This window comes from Tiliqua scincoides, chromosome 4 (genome assembly GCF_035046505.1).
Source record: "Tiliqua scincoides isolate rTilSci1 chromosome 4, rTilSci1.hap2, whole genome shotgun sequence".
Taxonomy (NCBI): Eukaryota; Metazoa; Chordata; class Lepidosauria; order Squamata; family Scincidae; genus Tiliqua; species Tiliqua scincoides.
This window is the reverse complement of record NC_089824.1, coordinates 6,394,409-6,415,652: the sequence shown is the minus strand read 5'-3', so window position 1 is coordinate 6,415,652 and position 21,244 is coordinate 6,394,409. Positions and strand designations below refer to the sequence as shown.

Sequence of the window (21,244 nt, the reverse complement as noted above, 5' to 3'; positions counted from 1 at the left end):
GTTATTGCACACAGGATAAAATTCTCAGAGAATTTTGGAGATATAGTATATATCTCCTATACCTTGGCTTCCTCATGAGGAAGGTGCTTGAACCATTCACTAAAGAGGTTATACTATATCTCCAAACCTAGGCATGATAGGGCAAAACAGATGCCATTTTTGGAATCAGCACCCCAAATATACCCAGGAATTGGTGTAACATTTAAGGAAGCAAAATGTGTGTTGGCCTGTGTTATCACTAATGTAAATGATCACTGCACTTACCTCAAGCATTCCACTTCACTAAAAACAGTCACCCACCACAGTTCTCACATTCCATGGCCATTTGGTCCCCACTCACAGGTCTGGACCTGTGTAGGCACTTGTCTCAATACAGACTGCTTTATCTGCTGTACTGTGTTTAAGACTTGTCACTGGGCATATCAAGTCAGTGACTATATCTCCGTCATCCCATACTCTCTGACCTCATCTACTACTGCCTTTATCTCTCGCATATACACAGCAGCTTACTGAGGACAACTTCATACACCTGATGAAGTGGACTGCAGACCACAAAACACATACTAAAATAAATATGTTAATCTTTACGGTGCTATGGTGAAAAGCATCTTTACGGTGCTTTTCAGCTATGCTAGTGCTGAAAAGTTGGTTAGGGTTGCGCCCTTTTTCTCTGAAAAACTGCTGATATGACAGTATAAGACAGCATGGTGAAGCCTATTTGTTCCAGGGCCACATCTATTTAATATTTTAAAAATCAAGAGTATACAGACAGCTATACTAATCCAAAATATGATATTATTAGTGAGCATATATTATTGGCAACCTTCAGTCTCGAAAGACTATGGTATCGCGCTCTGAAAGGTGGTTCTGGCACAGCGTCTAGTGTGGCTGAAAAGGCCAATCCGGGAGTGACATAGAAATTAAAAATCTTCACAAGGTAAGACATTAAGATAACATAACATACAACATACAACAAACCTTTATTAGGCATATAGTTTTACAACTAATATCTCCAGACAGTCATGTATGAAGGTATATATTAAAAGAGAGATAGGAAATAAGAGTTAAAACACACCAGTTTGCTTACACAGTTACTCCAAGTTGCTTAGAACCAGCAACTTAGCCCGCTTCAAGTTGCTCAAATGTAGAAATTTAGCAACTGGAAGGGTCACAGATTCAAATTCACCTGCCAGCAAAAGTTGTAAAGAGGTGATCTCAGAGAGACCTTTTTTGTTTCCTGACAATATGGGGAGATACTGGTCTCTGAGCACCTGATTAAAAGCACAATGCAGAACAATGTGTGGAAGAGAGTCTACCTCTCTGAAGCCACAATTGCAAAATCATTCTTCCTTCAGGGCATTTCTAAACCTACCAAGTAGGTCATTAGAAGGCAACATGTTGCATTGGGCTAATGTAAAAGCCCTCCTTTCAAAGGGGCACTCTAAGAAGGACAGGTATTTTGGTTGTAGACCAAAGGTATTGTTAAGATGGAAATTTAGGGGTGAACATTTTTTTTGTGCTGCAGTCAAAATCTCTTGCCTTTCTATGTCTATTAGTCTTGTTATCAAGAGCCTGATAGAAGTCTCAAGTGTAGCAGCTCCTTATAGATCTTCCTCGAGACCCATTTGTCTAATTTTCTTATTGAATAGAGCTAAGCAAGGAGACAACAGCGAGTCAGTTAATAACCCCTTTAACAATGGATTTTGGTCAACCCTGAAGCACACTTTGGCCCAGTATTTTAAGAAACTGGACCAAGCTAGAAACTCCAGCCTATATTGGCCTGTCTCCAGGCAAAGTGCCGCGAAGAGAACGCAATGCGGTACACCTAAGATCTTGTATAGAAAATTAGAATGTATCTTTTCAATTGAATCATTTAATGCTGGCATCCAAACAGGAATGCCATACAAAATTTGAGGTGTAACTTTGGCATTAAAAGCCTGGAGAGCAGCTGGAATGAATGAATTACCCCAAGAGAAGAAAAAGCGAGTAATAGCCTGAACAGCTAGTTTGGATGAATTAATTACTGTAAGACGATGGGAAGACCAGAAATGCCGGTAGTGAAACCGGAGACCAAGATACTGAAATTCCTTTACTTGTTGTATTGATTTACCATTGAAAAGGCAAGACTGTGATTTCCAAGAATGCCCTAACACCACAATTTTGGACCTTTCATAGTTTAGCTGAAGGGCATTGTTGGTAAAATATTCTATGGACATTAAGATATTGTGGCAACGTGGTTAGAACTTGACCAGGTAAGACTCAAAATCCCAGCATAACCATACAAACCTTACTGAGCAATTCTGGGCCCATCACCATGTTCCAGTCTAATAGGGTAGTTTTAAGGTTAGTGGATGGGAGGGGGAAGAATTACATATGCCATCCTGGAGAATATATCTAAGGGGAGCTGATTTTTAGAGGACCTAAAAGCCAAATAAGATATGATGGACAACACTGAGGTTTTATTTCTGTGTTCTTTCAACACAGATGCTTCTGAAGAAGAGAAACTGAAGTTGTAAACTAAAGCACTACTAAGTTTAACGCATGAATAACAAAACAACCATTTTTGAATTGATTAGGTGACAATTTTACTGCTGATAGAATTTTCAAGAGGACAATATTTAGTGAAATCCCCATCTCAATTTCTTGTAAATATTTTAAATTTTGTTGCAGATTCCCTAGCAAAAACTGCATGTTTTTATCCTGGTGAACAGAAAAAAAGTCTATGTTGTGGTCTTATTACTATTCTTTGCATCAAATCTGACTAGACACAGCTTGAGCTGGCTATGAAACAAAACCTTATCTTACCTTTCTGGGGCCTGATGATAAAGGACTGCGTAGCACCATTGACCAGTCGGCAATAGCCATCTATCAAGTCAGCCATGTTCTCTGCAATGGTTAAGGATGGTGCTGTCACTGTCAGAGGCTAAAGAGAGAAGAGACAGAAAAAATAGAACAGTAAACAAAGAGGCATTATTGTAGGCATAAACATTTAGCAGAACAGCTGAACTGTTACATCAGAGAGGAGCAGAGCAGAACATGCAGTTGAAAAATAGCAAACAGAAAAGGTGCTATTCCAGCTATGGGCAGATTATTCCAACTATGAGCCAGTTTTTATGTCCTAATATTCTCCACATGCAGAGAGATTCAATAGAAGATACAACATGTGAGACGGCACTGAAACATGCCACTTCCTGATGGTGACCTGCACTAATGCAACAGGACATTTTTCAGTAACCCAATTTTGCCTGCAGCTCTACTGGGGAAACAATGGCTTTCAAAGTTAGTTTCTGTATTCAGTTCTGTCCATGGAGCCATAGCACATGGACAATTTGAATGCATCTTTATTGATTTATTCAATTTATATCCTACTTTTCTTTTGATGGGAACCCAAAGCAGCTTACAATACATGTAAAAACAATATCATAATTAAAAACATAATTTAACATAGCATATTCGATATAAAACAAAAGCTTTAAAAATGTTTAAAAATTGGCAGGAACCACCATATATTAAAGAATAAGAGAACAAGGCTAACTGGGCAGAGAGGCGCGTTAAGTGGCACCCTTCTTATAATTAGAACGGTGAGAGTAACTGTCCTTATTAAGCCCAGTGAAGTGTGTGTTAACTTTTTCACAGTGTTTGTGAAGTGTTTTTTAAATTATTTTTAAAGTGGTATATAAATATTCTTACCAATTATTTATTAAGATGGGTTAATTCTGACTCAGGTGAACAACAATCTATGGACCAAAAAAAGCTAAAGCATTAATGCAGTGAAAAATATTTCCTGCCTGGGAGCTGGAAACAGCTCGCAACTGGCAACTATAAATACAATGGGTTGAGGTACAGTAAGGGCCATCAGCATCTTAACCCAATCCAGGCTAAATGTTTACAGTACATTATCTGGAGGGCAAGGGAGAAGAGGATAGACGCACTTCTATTCTCATAGCTTACAGAAGAAATTCTCTCCAGCTGCCTGACCCTATAGCAGGAAAATGAGCAATTTGCTCAGTTATTTTTATCCCACCTTCCATGCAAAGAAAGTTCAAAGAGTCTTACATAAAAATACAAAACCCCTAAAATAAGTCAGTTTAATAAAACAAGGAATACTTCCTTACTTCTGGCGCTCCAGCAATTTTCATCTGTAGCACTCCTTTCCTGTCCTTGTCTTCACTACTTGAATACTGAATAGTCTGCACTTGATGGAAATCTGCCAGGTGGGTAGGCTAAAGAAAACAAAAGGAACAAGCAAAAGCATTACTAAAGAAAATTCCAACTAATGCACTTGCTATATCATTGCAGGGCAATTAAACTACAGTGGGCCCTCCTTATCCACTGACTTGGCACCCACAGATTGGAATATCCACAATTGCCAAGCTCACGGCTAGAAGGCCTCAGAGGACCACCCAGATGCAACCAGAAGTTACTTCCAGTTGCATCCAGGTGGTGTTCTGAGGTGCAGTGGGGCCGCACACAGCATTCCCACACCTTAGAAGGCCTCGTGGATGCAACTGGAAGACACTTCCAGTTTGCCAGCACAAACCAGAAGTCCCTTCCAGTCACATCCAGGAAGTTTCAGAGGAAGCTGGGAAGCTTTAAGCGACCTGCAGAGGGTTAAGCACTGCTCCAAGCTAAGTAATTTGGCACCACAGAGCCCCCCCGTCCCCCACAGACTTCATTATCCACAGACTTTGGTATTCATAAAGGCAGAACTCTTCTGATATTTCCCCATATGTAGTGACTGGCCTTCATGACACCTGTCTTTCTTGGAAAGAGCCCGCCTCCTTGTGAATGAATTTGGAGACCACCTCCAACTCCCTGAAGCACTGGAAGGCAACAAGCAGGGAGATGACCTATAAATACAAGTTACAGAATTCGATTATTTCTAGAAGTGGCTGCAAGTATCTGAAATGTTGACGTGATGTCTTCTAAATAGCCACCATCTATAAATGTTAGTTATTTTATTGTCAGCAATAGAACAAAGTCAAGATACTGATTATTACATCATAATTGATTGCTTAACACTTTTGACACATACTAAAGACCAATTAATTGCAGTGATAATGCAAGTTTTGTACCATTTCTTCCATTTGTTTTGTACCATTTGTACCATTGCTCAGAGTCCTAGCTTCCTTTCATCTCTACCTAAAGGTTCATTCACAGTATTTTACACCCCACCACATGACATTTTAGAAAAGCTATAGAGCAGTGATTCTCAAACTGGTGGGTCATGACCCATCAGTTCGTGCAAAGGTTCCCCCGTCCCTTTACAGGGCGGAGAAAGGGGAGAGGGAGCGAAGCGATCCCCAGGATCGTGTCTGTATGGGGGAGTGCTTCGGACTTACATAATGTAGGCGGGGCTGCAGCAGGCTGCAGGAGGTGTGGGGAGCTCTGTTCAGCCCTGCGCAGCTCTTCCTGAGGCTTGGAACATTTGGAAAAAGCTGGCACAAAGCACATCCATTTTGCAGGAGGTACTTTGCTCCTGCTGTTTCTGAAAGTTCCAAGCCTCAGGGAGTGCTGCGGAGGGCTCCCCACACTTCCTGCAGCCTGCTGCAGCCCTGCCTACATAATTTAAGTCCAAAGCACCCCCACACACACCCCCTTAGCGACACGATCCTAGGGATCAACATAGCTGCCCTAGCCCCTCCCCCGCGAAGACTTACTGAGGGAGTAAACCTCCCTCAGAGTTTGAGAACCTCTGCTATAGAGAAACAGACTTACATTGGAACCCTTGTCTGTAAGGTAGCTGATTCCTTCTTCTGGACCAATAGCCAACTCCACTGAAATAATCCAGCTTGACTTTTACATATAATGATCCCAGGGAGGTAGAGAAAATTTGGAGAGAATATAAAGAAAGTATTGGGTAAAGATCTTCAGTACCATACACTTAAAAATAAACTTTACAAGTAATATTAGTCAGACAAAATGAAGAACTGCACCTCAATCAAAGGGCCAATCAAAACAGACATGTGAACTACTTAAGAGCAGATCCCCCAATAAAAATGCAATTTTTATATCACTCAAGACTGATGTACATGAGGGAAGTCCTAGAGGCTCAAGTCATCTTTTCAATCATCCTGGCCAACCAGATACCTACTGAAGTGTGTTTGTATGCAAATTTATGCAGACTAACCAATTACAGATGCAATTCTATACACAGTTCAATAGGAGTAGGTCCCATTTAAACTCAATGGGGTTTACTTCTGTGTAGACATGAAAAGGACTACATTGCAGATTTATTTAATCAATTCTACATTACATGAAACAGAGTTTAATATAGAAAAAGGTACATTTAAAAGCTAGAGTAGTTCTACCTATTGACATAAATAACTGCTATACTATTACCAAACTCCAGTTCTGCCCCGCCAGTAATTTGATAAAATATTTAATAACTTAATGTGTTAATTAAATAACACATAATTAAAGAAAAATGGTGTGTTACTTTACTCAAAAAGATTTGCAAGCTAAATGCCAGCTGACCTTTCTCCTGCCTGAAAATGCTACCAATTAATGGCTGAAATCAACACGACAACAATTAGACACATTATTTCAAAACAAGTGATGGCAACATACTTACACCGAGGGCACACTTGAAGCACTCCTTGTCAAATCTGTACACCGGAGAGAGTATCTCAAAGAATTTCAAAATACTTTCTTCTCTGTTGAGGTTGGCAAACTGTCGAAATGTTTGCTGGATCAGTTTTCGTAGTGTTTTGGCCTGAGTAATGAAACATTCAGGTATTGTAAGTTTCTGCCAGCAAGACTGAATATTAATTGCATTCATCACCACGACAGTGATAACATTTGCTCATAGTTCTGGCAAAACATAAAAATCAGCAATTCTGAAGCAGAAAGGAGATTTGTCAAGCATTAATCATTTATAGACTGCTTCCATGCTGTGGTTTACAGAGAAAATTTTTTTACTTATTTTAACAGATAATGTTACAGAAGGAAAGTGTATCTCAGACTAAATCTTAATATTAAAACTGTCTGAGCATGATTATATATTTGAACTAATTGTTACTGTCCTTAGCTTGATCTTATTTTCTAATCCAATTACTGGGAGATAGAGAGGCTGCAACCCGCTCTGTTTAGATCTCATCCACTTAGGATGCAATCACATGCATACTTTCTTGGGAGTAAACCTATGAGCCATGCATAGGGTTGAACTGTTGCATATCAATGCAAAATAGTGGGTAGCATCCAGAGTTCTTTGCTCCAGCGAAAGAGTAACCCTGGATATTACCCATTAACTCCAAACTGAAGCAGAAACAGATTTTAAAAGTGAGAGAGAGAAACCTTAATTATATGCCTTTGGTGGGGAAACCAAAATATGCACTTTTGAAAGCAAATATACCAAGCTGATAGTTTACACATTATAGATGCAACTTCTGGATTCTTTTGTTTGTTCCTATCTTCTTTCATAGGCTTACTGACTATCATGGCACTGGTTTGTTATTTTCTAAAAATCACACATATGTAAGCCAAGTCAGTGGTAACCACACAGTTGTATACATAAATATAATTTTTTTCCCCCCATTTTCATGGAGCCAGCTGCAGATGTGGCAGAAAGCGTTCTAATTTTATTTATGTAAATATATGCATTTTTATTAATCACCTTATACACTCTTCTATAGAAAGGCAATGCATATTCATATAATAAGTTCCCTTCTGAGGCCTCACTGGGCAAAAGTTCTGAGAATGTATTGGTAGCATGGAACACACACTGGCAGCCACAATGGCTACAAGAAATAAACTGCTAGCATACATTTAGAGCGCAAGCCTAACCAACTTTCCAGGACTGGCATAGCTATGCCAGTGGGGCATGTGCTGCATCCTGCAGATGGCAGGCAGTCACAGAGGCCTCCTCAAGGTAAGGGAATGTTTGTTTTCTTACCTTGGAGTTGCACTGCCCTTATGTCAGTGCTGGAAAGTGGGTTAGAACTGGCCCTTAGAGTGAGAACTAATCTCACTCTATCTCACTAGTCTCATCAATCAGTTTGGAAATGCATCTAAGTTTGTGTAGCAATTACATAAGAACAGAGACTTCATCCCAAATCTCACAAACTTGCACAATCTCCACATGCCTACCCTAGTTTGCACTTTGATGGAAAGCTTGCATAGGCTACATCTGATTCATGGCCATGCTGCATCAGAGGGGCACACAGTCATTAGGAATCAAGAAGATATAAAACTGAGCTACTGAACAATGTAATTTTTCTGAGGCTGCTATGTCAGGAGACCTAGGGGTGCTACAAATTTGCAAGTAAACAACATTTCAAGGAATGGAACTTTGTGATCCATGAAAAGCTCTGGGGAGTGAAGGACTTGCAGGGGGGAAAAATCTGTTCTAAGCGATACTGCCATTGCCTTAGGAAACTTCAACTGGTACTAACTTCAGCTGTGAGAGGTGCAAGGTTATGTGTTATTATTCCAGATTCATCAGTTGCCAGTTTCTGGGCATGATTCCAGTTGCTGGTTATTAGCTCTAAAGGTGTCAATACCCGGGGCGGGGGGTGCCAAGGAAGAAAGACCACCTTCTTCCATCTAGTTCTGCCCATCTCACAGAGCCTATTAGGAAGGTCCTCCCTTGGCATATGCTGCATCCTGAGGATTGTTTGATGGTGTGGTTTTAGAGGGTCTCCTCAATTGTTATTGGGCAGAAAATGAAGGAGAATGTGGCAATGTTTGTGCCCCCTTTGCCAGTTTTCCAGTACCAACAGAAGCTACTTAGTTCAACACAGCTTTGCCAGCTTGCTGTGACCATTATCCTTCAGCATTGTATTTTTGCTGCTTATTTTAATCTGTTTGTATTTGACCCTACCTGAAACCCTGAAATGCTTCTTCCAATCAGCAGGAACTCTACTAAACTAAACAAACCAATGGACTGATTCAGTATAAGGCATTCACAGGTTGCATATTTTCAAAGGCTATACACACTGCAAGTGCAGGACTGCTGCTGCTGCTGCTGGGGACAGGAGACAGGGTTTTCACTTACCTGCAGCCAGTGCTGGAGTCCTGGGGGTTCAGGGAGCCCACAGAGCCCTCTGCAGGACTCCCCGCACCTCCAAACATCTAAAAATAACAAAAAGGGCACCTCTGGTTTCACAATAAAAACCAGAAGGGCCCTTTCTTGCTATTGTCAGATGTTCAGAGACACAGGGAGCCCTACGGAAGGCTCTGTGGGCTCCCCAGACCTCCCAGGACTCAGGTGCTGGCTGCAGGTAAGTGAAAACCCACCTCCTGTTCCTGGAGGTTGTTGCTTTCCCCCTGCCCTTAAAGGGCCAGAGGCAGGGCTTCTCAGGCCAGGACAGTGCGACAAACCAGTTTGAGAACCTCAGCGCTGTAGCGAAATCTGTGGGGAGGGAGCTGCTGGCAAACCAGAAGCGCTTTTCATAAGCCTCTGAGAGACCTTCTGAAGGCATGAGTAGGCTGCACACAACCTCTTCATGCCTCAGAAGGGCTGCTGGACATGACTGGAAGGCACTTCGGTCACATCCACGACGCATCTCACCCACCAGCCACGGGCTCAAAATCCACATTCAAATCCGTGGATAAGGTCGGCCCACTGTATACCAACCTTATATTACGCCTTTATTGCTTACTTCAGTTGATATAACGTCACATCCAAGGACAAAAGATGATGAACAACAAGGTAAGTGTTTGGACGGCGTGATGGAGACAGATAATTTCTAGTAAGTATAACTACCTTTACTGAATCCAGCAAACTCTTCGGGAAAAATCTTTTCAAACCAACGTCCTTCCTGAAAAGAAGCAAAACAAATCAGTTATGATAGAAAAATTTGTGTACTTTATTCATGTAACATAAACCACCAAAGTGTGTGAGGATATAAAAACTGCACATAAGATATAAAAGCACGTGCTAAAACACAAGTCAAGTGAGAATTCATAGAACTACTGCTGAAGTTGCTGGCCTTTTCATATTTGATACACATATATGGAGCAGTTTTGTATTCGGTTTAGTCATACCAACCATAGGTACATCCATCCAAAATCTACATTCTTTTTTTATTAAAATATTCACAGAATGACCAAATGATTCAATTTTGCATCCTCATATCAAAATGTCCAGTATATAATAAATGACTGTCATTCCTACAAAAGGAAAAAAAATGTTCCATCTGTTGATTTCTTTGTTGCACAAGATCTGTCAACTTATCTATATGGGCTAATCTCCAAATTCTTAACAGTCAATTTCAAGAGTTGGTGATTATCTTGTCTTCCCAACGCATGCCCAAATAATTCTCACAGTTGCAAACAAATTGGCTATCAGTGACTTACCCTTCCACATATTATTATTAGGAATATAATTTTAACAGATAAATTATGGCTTCAGAATTCAAAATTAGTCCAGTAATATAAATAGATTATCCATCTATCTCCCAGAATAACTGCACAGTACAATACAACCACCAAAAGTGTACTAAATCTACATTCACTCACATTTCTAACATCTGAAAGCATTCACTTTCGTCATTCTATTATGCCTCCGGGATAACACATGCCATCTATAAAACTTGTTATACTGAGCCTCTCTGAAAGATTTTAAAAAATATCTCCATGTATTTGTCATGAATTTCCAGCCCACTCACTTTTAATCATTTCCTAGATCATTAGGTCACAGTGTCATATATGATGGTTCAGTAACTAGCTACTGAATATACAGGCATGCCCCTGTATCCATGGGGGTTCCATTCCTGAATACCTGTGGATACCTGAATCTGTGGATATGAAGGGACACCTACCCCCACCCTCAAAGGGAAGCTCTGCTCCCCTCGCCTCCAGAGGGGCCTCTGAGCCCAGAAGAGGCCTCTGCCAGGCTCAGGTTGAGCTTTACAATGAAGAAATCACTTCCAGTTTTATTGAAAAGCCAAAAGTGATACTTTTAATGCCTTATATGGCTTTAAAAACGTTGATTCCAGTTTTACAAAAAATCTGTAAGTTACTATTTTTCATTGTAAAGCTCAGTCTGAGCCTGGAAGAGGTTAAGGATGGACCCCCTTGGCTTCTGAGGACCCTCAACAGGTGAGGGGATGTCTGTTCCTCTCACCTCCAGAGGGGGTGTGTGTTGGGGGCCCAATCCTCAGATAAGTGAATCTGCGGATACAGGATCGGCAGATATGGGGACACCTCTGTAATTTATAAATTTACGGTGACAGATATTTGCCTTCTTCCTCTTAACTTGAAACTGCCATAATCCCATAGTGCAGTGCTTCTCAAACTGTGGGTCGGGACCCACTAGGTGGGTTGCGAGCTGATGCTACCATGGTATGTGACTGCATTTGGGGAAATGTGACAGAGCTATACTTTTAACAAGCTACTATGTATATTTTTTTGATAGAAAACAGGACTTAATCCTGGGTAAGTACGGGTAGGGTTGCAGCCTAGGATTGTTAAAAAGTTTTCTGCTCAATGATGTCACTTCCAGTCATGACATCACTTCTAGCAAGTCTTGACAGATTCTCACTCTAAAAAGTGGGTCCCAGTGCTAAATGTGTGAGAACCACTGCCACAGTGTGTTAAAACAGCCATAATCCCATAATGTATTAATTGATGCCATCTGAGCAGTAGAAGACCAAATTTAAAAGTAATGAAAAAGGTTGCTGCCAATTATTCATTAATCTTACGATTTCTTCCCTAAGTATGAAACCTGTTTGCTTCATGAGTTCTTAGAACCTAAAACAATTTGCTTTTTTCCCAGTTCACAGAAGTTCTAACACCTTTATGTTGAAGAATACATGTGTCCCATTACAGAGGTAAAGGTAAAATGCCTAAACTCGCTTTTCTATCGAAATCGTGCTGAGAGAATTTGCAGAGGGTGCTATGGAGTGTTAATTTAACACTGTTAAACACAAACCACTTTGTTCTGGGATGTGCTTTTAAGGCAAGAGCCTACTATATCAGATACAATTCTGAGAAAAGCATAAAGCTACACAAATGAAGATCTCAAATCCACACAGTCAGCTACCATTCAGTGGAATAATTTGCACTGGATTGAAGCCTTCTCTCTCTTCTTTTTTTTAATTCAGACCCTGCTGAAAAAAATAACTCTCCAACAAGTGTAAAAACATTAAGATTAAAGGAAGCACAACACTCTCTTTTGCAGCAACAAGCACTAGAGCGCCTGCAGTGATGCTAAACTGGGAAAGAACGTGATAAAACTTTCATAAATGTTAAGTCCTTTGATGTATTTCTTCTCAGATGCAAATTACATGCAGTTTATCTTCCTATGTAGGATTAGATAAATCCAACAGTCTACATGACATGCAAAAGCACTCCAACAGGGACTGCATCATACAACTTGAAAAATTTTAACAAAAAACTATCTTCCCTTTGCTGCCACCTTAACGTTATTATAGTTCATGCCTGCCATGCCTTGCTAGAAATAATTCTTATAATGCTGTGTTGTAACAGCTTTGCATGCAGATCAGGCAGTCACATGTTTCATAGGTATCCAGGATGCAGCAGTGGCCTAGACCATGTTGTGACATAATATCTCATTATCATACAGAGATGCAAAATAATTAGCAGTGTAGTAATAAAATAGTTCGCAGATGGTAAGAATTACTGGAATGAAAAAAGAGGGCATCAGGACTATAAGGGAGGGAGGGAGAAAAAGTGTGTGCACAAAATTTCACATGAAGTAAATTTGTTCAGCAGTAGGCCTGTTAAGACAGACCAACAAACCATGTTGTGATTGTGAGAGAAGCAGGAATTAGCAACAAACCCATGCAGTCACCCCACTCCTTTCTCTCTCTTTTATTGCTGGAACCAAGCACCCAGATTAGTTAAACTATGATTTCTTGCATCTATGTTTCCATTTGATTCTTGGTGTTATGATTGCCCAACTCTGTAGTAAAATGAGATAGGGGTGCGTATGACTTAACAGTGTTACATGAACTCCTTTTCAATGACAACAAAATGTGTGCATAAGACATCATTAGAATTCTCAGTTAAATAACTTTTGCAAACTGAACTTGTTAGGACAAATTCTGTAAGCACATGGGTAAGATGAGGACACAGATTGCATACTAAACACCACAACCCTTAAATTTTGCTGCTTTTTGTTTATGTAGTACTTTCAATGTGTTCAAAATTTTAATCATCACCATTTTCACAATAGGGCTCTCAAATCTCTGTGCCTCAGCAACTTCATGTAGTTGTGAGGCTGAATTTTGCCCTGTTACGTTCTCATGTCTTTCTGCTTTCTCCAAGCACTTTAGCAAGGAAGCATGCTAATTTCCTAGAAATTGTGTTGACACACTAATCTGACATAGCAACTGAAAACAAAACTGACCTTTAATGAACTGCAGCAACATCAATTGTCTGCTCTGGAACTGGAAGCAAAGCTTCTCAAGCTGCCTGTTGAAATTTGGCTATAAGCCACCATCTTACAGTTTGCCTGTCAATATTCTGACTTTTGACAACCAGTTACTAAAATCTGGAGCACATGCTGGGAAATTTGTGTTTTTGCTAACTGTTTCATAACAGAAGGCAGAAGGGAGGAAAAGGAAAACAAAGCTATAGATTGCAGATTTCCAGGAACTCGTAAATAATTAAAGAAATTAGTGTAAATTAGACTCATGACTGATTCATGTAGGCACAAACAGAAAATCCATTTTAGACAAAGCACTTCTAACTCTGTAGGACTAGACCAACTGATCCCACAAGAATCAACAGAATGCAGACAACTGAAACTGTGTGATACTGCATTTCAGCAAGTTTAAAATATGAACAATCTTATTGTTCTTGGTTGGGCAGGAGCTGAAGAGCTCTTGCCTCTTTAGTAGGTTGAGGGGTCTAAAATTAACAATTTCCCATTTTATCTTAATTAAACAAATAACAGAAGTCTTCATATCATGCACATTCCTATGGTCAGCATTTTCCTAACAAAAGGGACCACTTGGGCCTGGAGGTGAAAGTACATACTCACTCTAATACTTCATAGTTGGATTTCTTCTCTAGTGCATTACCTCTCATTTCCCAATAGGATCGTCTAAAATCAACAAAGAAAAAAGTCTGTGTAATTCCTTGTCCAGTAAGCCAGAAACCACACCATCAATGCACGCAAAACATTTCAGCATCTTGTTCAATAAAAGCCCCCTACAATTTATCTCATACAAGAAATGAATTGCCACAATGCTATTAAATCCTTAGAGAGATAAAAAAAAAAGTTACAAAAATGAAATACTTTTCATACCCCACAAATCCTAGGAAGGTTGCTTTCAAGGGCATAAGAAACTTAAGGTTGTACCCATAATACATTTTGTGGCATTAAGCCGAGACTCTGGATTTGAGTGGCCTCTATTTACAATTATTTTTCTTTTTTTTAAATTTTATTTTAATCACTGAAATACAAACAAACAAAAAACCAACTCACAACGAACAATTATACAATTATTTTTTCCTTTTAAAATTTTTTACCTCACCTTTAAAAAAATAATCAAGATGGCAAAATTGAAAAACAGCAACAAAACAAAAAAATTTCACCAGTTCTTCAGATACTCTGGTCGTTAACCATTCAGGACATTAAAAGCCAATGCCAGCACCTTGAGAAAGCTGACATACAACTTTATTGGTTCACATAGGTCTTTATCTTTACTGGTAAGTTTTCAGTACGTTTTGATACTCTTCTGCAACCATTAGTGAGATTCTGAAGAGGCTAAATTCAATAGCAGTTTCTATGTTTTCCACTGTGATTTTCTTTTCTGGCCCACTCCTTTACCAGCCTTACCATATACATACAATCCCAACTCAGAGCCAATAATGTATAAGCTATCACTATTCTTCATGGGAAACCTGAAGCAAAGAAAAAGGATGAGATTGGAGAAGGGGAATTCCCTTTACACTGCCACATATACTGCCCACTCCATGCAAACCCCTCCACAGCTGCCATTGCATCTTCTACAATGCATCTTCTACAATGATTTCCTCGGGCATCCTGCAAGGGAGGCAAATCCCTGCCAGCACTGTTGGACTCTGTGCCTGCAGAATCAGGCAAGGGCCCTTTAACTCACTGAAGATTTCAGTGAAGGAAGTAACTACCCTAAACTAACTGCAACAATGCACATAATCTCTCAGTGAGCTTCAGACTTTCACTGGAACAAGCTCTGAGCCTGCTCTGACTTCTGTATCCAGTGTAGCCTTCCCTGTTTTCCCTTGGAGCTCTCCAAGTAAAGTGCTTCCTGTTTAGAGCTATGCCTGTCCAAACACCTGTTGTCATCCCCCCACCCCCCAGACCTATCAGAGGTCTGAATAATCTCCTCTGGTTGAACATTCACAAACCTGTCTGAAACACAATGCCCACATAAGAAGAGCCCCACTGGATTAGGCCAAAGGCCCATCTAGTCCAGCTTCCTGTATCTCACAGTGGCCCACCAAATGCTTCAGGGAGCACACAGGACAACAGACACAACCTTTGTCCTGGTGCCCTCCCCTGCATCTGACAATCATAGGCAGTCTTTCTCTAAAACCAGGAGCTTGCACATACCTACCATGGCTTGTAACCCGTGATGAACTTTTCATCCAGAAATTTGTCCAATCCCCTCTTAAAGGCTTCTAGGCAAGATGCCATCACTACTTCCTGTGGTAAGGAGTTCCACCCACATCTGAAAGCTTTTACAGTTGCTGCCAATCGGTTCAGACAATTCTGAGATAATGACCTAACTTAGAATAAGGTATGTGCATAAAAATGAGAGAAACAAAACCCTAAGGTGAAGTCAAAGAGCCTAATCCTCTGGACCAGCTGCACCTCCAGAACTCTTATTGCAGAAGTGCAATGTACTCTATTGCTGTTGCGAAAGGCGACGTGTCATAGAGCACAGTCGAGCCACCATCACAAGCAGCCTCAGGAAAAGCCCTAGTGCCAGTAAGGCAATGTAGGGATGGGAAGAACGAGTCAGGGAGGGAGAAGAACAGGGCTGAGTGAACAGGGTGAGGAAAGGTGTGTGACAAGGCTGGAAAGGGGATGGTATCAGAGCAGCAGCACCACTGATATCCTATCCCCCTTCCTGGTCTCAATTCACTTTCTCAAGTCTCCTCAGACTTGCCACAGGATCACGTAGACCCATTCAGGCAGCAAAGGAACAAATGTCCCCTTAGAGAACATTTGCTGTCTCTTAGACTGCCTCTTTCACAGGGTGCAGTGTGTGCTCCAGTGGCAAGGCTGCATCAGCTGGGGGGGGGGGTTTAAAGCATCCCATATTTTATTAGACTATACAAGAAAGGCACTTCCCCCATCACCTTGCCAATGAGCATCATTGATTGGCTAACTGAAATTCATAGCTAAGTTGAGGTACATTATACTTCCAGACTGAGTTTTGTGTGCAGAAGTGTGGCAGGAAGGCACCTGCAGTTCTGAAGTCATTCCAGTGGAATACGCTCAGAAAGACCATTTCATGCTCACTCAAGCAATTTCTGAAGTTGGTATCTTAGGACAGTGTTTTTCACTGCTACTGCAGTGAAAAGGGGCTTTGATCTCACTTTGAACTTGGTTTGTTGTGTGCTCCTCAGAAAAGATTCTTACACAATTAAAAGTGTTGGACAATGAAAGAGGGGGCAGTGTTCTGTAACTGAATCCATTTGTAAAGGCAGGGTAATGCAATCATGTCTCACAGGAAATGTACTTCAGACTGGCAATTTATTTCATAATCATCCGAGTTGATTAGTTGCAAGTGTTAGTTGAATGAGAGTAACCCAAAGAGATCATGAAAAGGAGTTTAAAAAAAAATACATAATTTTAACATTAGATATATGCTACAATTAAATCTGAAGCTTAATGACCTTTAAACACAAATCTGTTTAACAAAAACCTATGTGTTAGTATAAATCACAATATTCACATACAAAATGAACTGGTCAGTTTGCAAACAAATGCTAAATATTAAAATATGTAAAACTGGCTTACCGGATTTCAAGGCAGCCTAGCTTCAAGGCAATTTCCTGGTCCACCTGGTCTGCTATTTCTACCATATAGTCATTTTTCACCTAAAATAAAACAAGCAGGGATGTGTCATAAACTTTAATACAATTTAAAGTAGTGGTTCCCATCTTTAATACCATTTAAAAGTAGTGGTTCCCATCAAAGTGCAGGTCAGAACCCATTAGTAGGTCAAACCCAATTTGGGTTGCAAAACTCAAGCTGATAGCTGACAAGGAAAACATGCCATGGTCCACTCTGAAGGGTAGGCTGAGGGGAACGCAATGCCACCAGAATGGTCCAGATCCAATGAACATTCCAGAAGGTGGTCTCCTCCCTTATATAATGTTTTATCATTATAGTAAAAATGATAAAAACAGAGGCTTGAGCAACTTGTAAAATGAAACATTTTTTAGCCTCCTAAAGCAGAGGTTCCCAGACTATGGTGCAGTGGCATAGCTAAGAGGGTGCAGAGGGTAGCAGCTGTACTGGGCATCAAGCTTTAGGGGGGCAACAAGCTAAGCTTGACACTAGTGACCAAAATTGTGAAAATCTTGGTATGTATGAATACCATCATGTTATTTTTCATTGAAAAGGTAATTTAATGCAGAATGCAATGAAATAAACTGCATTGAAATATCTTTAGTCTATCAAATGTTATGGCCAATTAACTAGAAAATGAAAACGCAACAGCCTTATGGAACAAAAAGTGGATTTCTTTAACTCAAAACTGACCTATGAGACTGATTGTTCTGAGAACCAATGACATGTTATTATGCTATTGACATGTTGCAATGACATGTTATTATGGTACAGCATGGAACCAATAAGGTGTTAGTATGAGTCAGCTCTCTTTTCCATGTATCATAATACAGTTACTGCTGCTAACTGGGTAACAAGGCACTTTTTCATGTGGTGTTCCTCTCATATTTAGCAGGGGGAGAATAACTGTCCCTCTTCACTCCAGCAGAGTTTCAAACTGTTTGATTGGTCTCAAACCAATCAGGGGCATACTTGTTATTTATTTACTTAATTAAATTTGATTTTTTTTCTTGGGGGGGGGGCTACAAATCTTCTTTGACCCAAGGTAGCAGATAGATGCCTTAGCTATGTCACTGGCTGGGGGGAGGCAGCAGAGCAAGCGGGTGGTGAGCTGCTGGGGGGAAAAGGAAATGGGTTTCCCCCAATTTTCACTTTTTAAAAAGCCTGGGCATGACATCATTTCCAGTTGTGACATCACTTCCGGGGCATCATTTTGAGCTTGGCACCGGGCTACACAACCATTAGCTACACAACTGCTATGGTGTCACTATCCCCCAGTCAGGGAAGCCCTGACTCTGCCCCCTTAAGGGGAAGGGTGATGGTTAAGGCAGTTACATGATCATCACAATCATGCTGCTGCCAGGGATAAAAGCATTTTTTAACAACTTACAATCAGCCTTTCAGAAGGTGTGGAGTGCCCTCAGACTCCTCTGCTCTGAACTTCAATTGCAGTCCACTTCTAGTTTTGTGATCACAAACTGGTGGGTCGTAATAGCTGTTTTTTGTAATTCTGCAGTGTGGGGAGCACAGCAGAAGGGTCTGCGGGCTCCCCGCATCCCCCAGAAGGCCAGTGCTGCTAATAGTAAGTTTAAAGAACAGCATGATCATGGTGACTGCATCACTGTCTTCACCCCTCCCCTGACAGCACTTACCCCAGTTCCCAAACTTCCAGAGTCCTAAAAGTGACCCCTAAGGTGGATCCCAATACTGTTGTTTTAAAAAGTGGGCACTGAGCTACAAAGTTTGGGAACCACTGATTTTCAGTGTACTTCATTCAGAGCACATTCACTGCTTGTTCCAATACTTTCCAAGCAGACATCACCAGTCTGAATTGGAAGAAAAAACAATTATCAAAGCAATCCTTTCTGCGCAATGAGTAGATCTGCACATGGTTAAATCTGTTTCTTTGAAACAGAAAACTAAGGGAGTGGACAAGCATCTTACGTAATATAAAATGTGGAACATGAAAAGGTAACTGCAGAGTACCAGGGGGGCTGCTTCTGTAGGCTGATAACACTGGCCGGCCCTTAGGTCTCCTTGTGCCCTCTTTCTAGACCAGGGGTGCTCACACTTTTGGCTCGAGAGCTACTCTGAAACCCAGCAAGGCCTGGAGATCTAACAGAGTTTTTTTTACAATGTTTGCGCCATCATAACATATAACATTTATGTGTACAATGTATGTTGGTGTACCTTGCATAACCGCATGAGCCAATATTGCACAACACAACATAATTAACTATAAACATTTTTTGTAATTACTTGAGTTTACTTTGATGACTTGCACTGAAGTGAATCAGGCAAGGATGCATAGTCCGACAGTAGCTGCTGACAGCCAGCCTCAAGCACACTTCCAAATGTTCATCAGTGGGGCTTACTGCCAGGAAAGTGTGGCCAGAATGGCAGCTTAAGAGCCCAATCCTAGGCAGGCGTACTCAGAAGTAAGGCCCATTCTAGTCAATGGGCCTTACTCGCAGAAAAGTTCAGGCAGGTCTGCAGCTCTCGACCTTCCAGGCTCCCACCCTAGAACAGACCCAAACAGGAACCACACGAGTACCTCTGGAAAGCCCTGGGAAGGAGCACCTGCCTGTCTGCTGTGCTGCTCGCGCACCTTTGGCCGGCGGAAGGGTGGAGGAGGAGGGCCTAACTCCAGGGAGACAAAAGCCACCGGGGGGGGCCTTCTCCCGAGCCACGGGGGAAGTGGGTCACAGGCTGCTGCGACACAGAACGAGGGGAGGAGAAGGGAGGGGGCCGGCCGCGCATGCGCACAGCCCAGGGCACACAACAATCCGCCGACTAGGCTGCTGTGGGGAAGGGGAGCGCTGAGGCGCCCCTCGATCGCCCTCGAAGCGGCCCCGGGAACGAGCCTCGCGAAGGGGGGAGAAGGAACCGCCCCTGCGACAGCGCTTCTCCCCCCAGTCCCCCTCAGAGGGATGAGGCCGCTCAGCCGCGCCCCCCAAAGCAGCAGCAGGACAGCGCTGCTCAACCCAAGCCGCCGAGGGGGCGTGCGCAGGAGCGGGAAGGTGGCGCACGGCACGCTCAGGCCTGCTTCCTGCTGCTGCTGCGTGAGGGAGGCCTGGTGCGGTGCACAGGTGTGGAGACCGGGAAGGCGGCGCGCAGCCCACGCAGGGGCTTCCCCAGCAGGCCCGAGTGCGCCGTGTGCTGCCTTCCCGGCCTCCGCACCTGTGCACCGCACCGGGAAGCAGGCCGCTCTCCACTCTCTGCCCGCTCCTGTCGCATGTCCCTCCTCAGCAGCCGTAGCTGCGCCGCTGCTCCCCCTCCCTCCGCAGGCAAGGCCGCCGGCCAATCGCCGACAGGGAGCTGACACGTCACCCGCCAACGAGACGGGGAGCACTGCCCCCCCTGCCGCCCAGGGGCATGCCTCGGCTCAGGCAGGGCTTCCTGTCCTCCCCCCACAGCCGCCCGCCGTCAGGGGCCACCCCACCACCTGGGACCGGCCGCAGCGGCCCTGAGCACCCCCACGTGTGCTGACGCCGCGGCCAGGCAGCCCCCTCAGCCCAGCCCAGCCCGGCACGCGATCAACTCACTGTTGTCTCGCGATCGACCGGTCGATCGCGAGCGATGTTTTGAGCACCCCTGTTCTAGACTCTCCACTCTTTCCTAAACACGCTTCCTGATATATTGTATTCTCTTCCTATTATTGAATTGCCACTAGCTCTGGGAGTCTGTCCTGGCTGGGGAGACAACAAATTTTCTCCCTTCTCTCTTTCTCTCCCTCTGAACATATTTTTTACATCATTCTAATGCTTAAGCCAAGTATACAGGTTGAGCCTCATTATTCGTGTGGGTTCCGTTCCAAACACTCACGTGGATGGCAGGAGAACCCCTGTTCAGTTTTTTAAACTGAATTTAAAGGGATGCATTTTCCCCCTTCTCCAGGTATCAGCACATTCTTTTTCATTTGCAGGAGCCATCCCTGTTGAGTCAAATCCGTGTATAAAAAATCTGTGTATAAATAGGCTGGACCTGTACTATTTTTGGCCCTAGTAGAAGGAATTAGAGGGTACTGGAAGAAGGTATTAATATAGTTTTTGTTATCTCTCCACAACATGGTGCATTCAACATGATCCATTACAATTTCTGTAATAATGCTAATTGAATTTTAACTTTTAAAGGAAGCTGTCTGTTTAGATAAGTCAAAATATAATTTACATCGCAGTATCGTTCAATGCTCCTTTCACTTGATTAGTTAATATAAATGGCTAACTATGCAACAAGCCTGAATATAATGTTTAAATAGCTGTTAGC

At 42.2% G+C, this 21,244-nt stretch overlaps 1 protein-coding gene across 12 annotated transcripts in view; it reads right to left on the bottom strand.

Moving 5' to 3' along the window:
• The window catches only part of PTK2 (protein tyrosine kinase 2), a 253,954-nt gene that overhangs the window by 86,103 nt on the left and 146,607 nt on the right, over nucleotides 1-21,244 (bottom strand). For all 12 annotated transcript variants that reach the window (XM_066623720.1, XM_066623723.1, XM_066623724.1 and 9 more), the window contains 7 exons: nucleotides 16,925-17,004; nucleotides 13,952-14,014; nucleotides 9,707-9,761; nucleotides 6,575-6,715; nucleotides 5,719-5,796; nucleotides 4,116-4,223; nucleotides 2,806-2,923 (listed from right to left, as the gene is read on the bottom strand). In XM_066623720.1, the coding sequence (XP_066479817.1) occupies nucleotides 2,806-2,923; nucleotides 4,116-4,223; nucleotides 5,719-5,796; nucleotides 6,575-6,715; nucleotides 9,707-9,761; nucleotides 13,952-14,014; nucleotides 16,925-17,004 (643 nt within the window). The remainder of the gene's footprint in view (nucleotides 1-2,805; nucleotides 2,924-4,115; nucleotides 4,224-5,718; nucleotides 5,797-6,574; nucleotides 6,716-9,706; nucleotides 9,762-13,951; nucleotides 14,015-16,924; nucleotides 17,005-21,244) is intronic.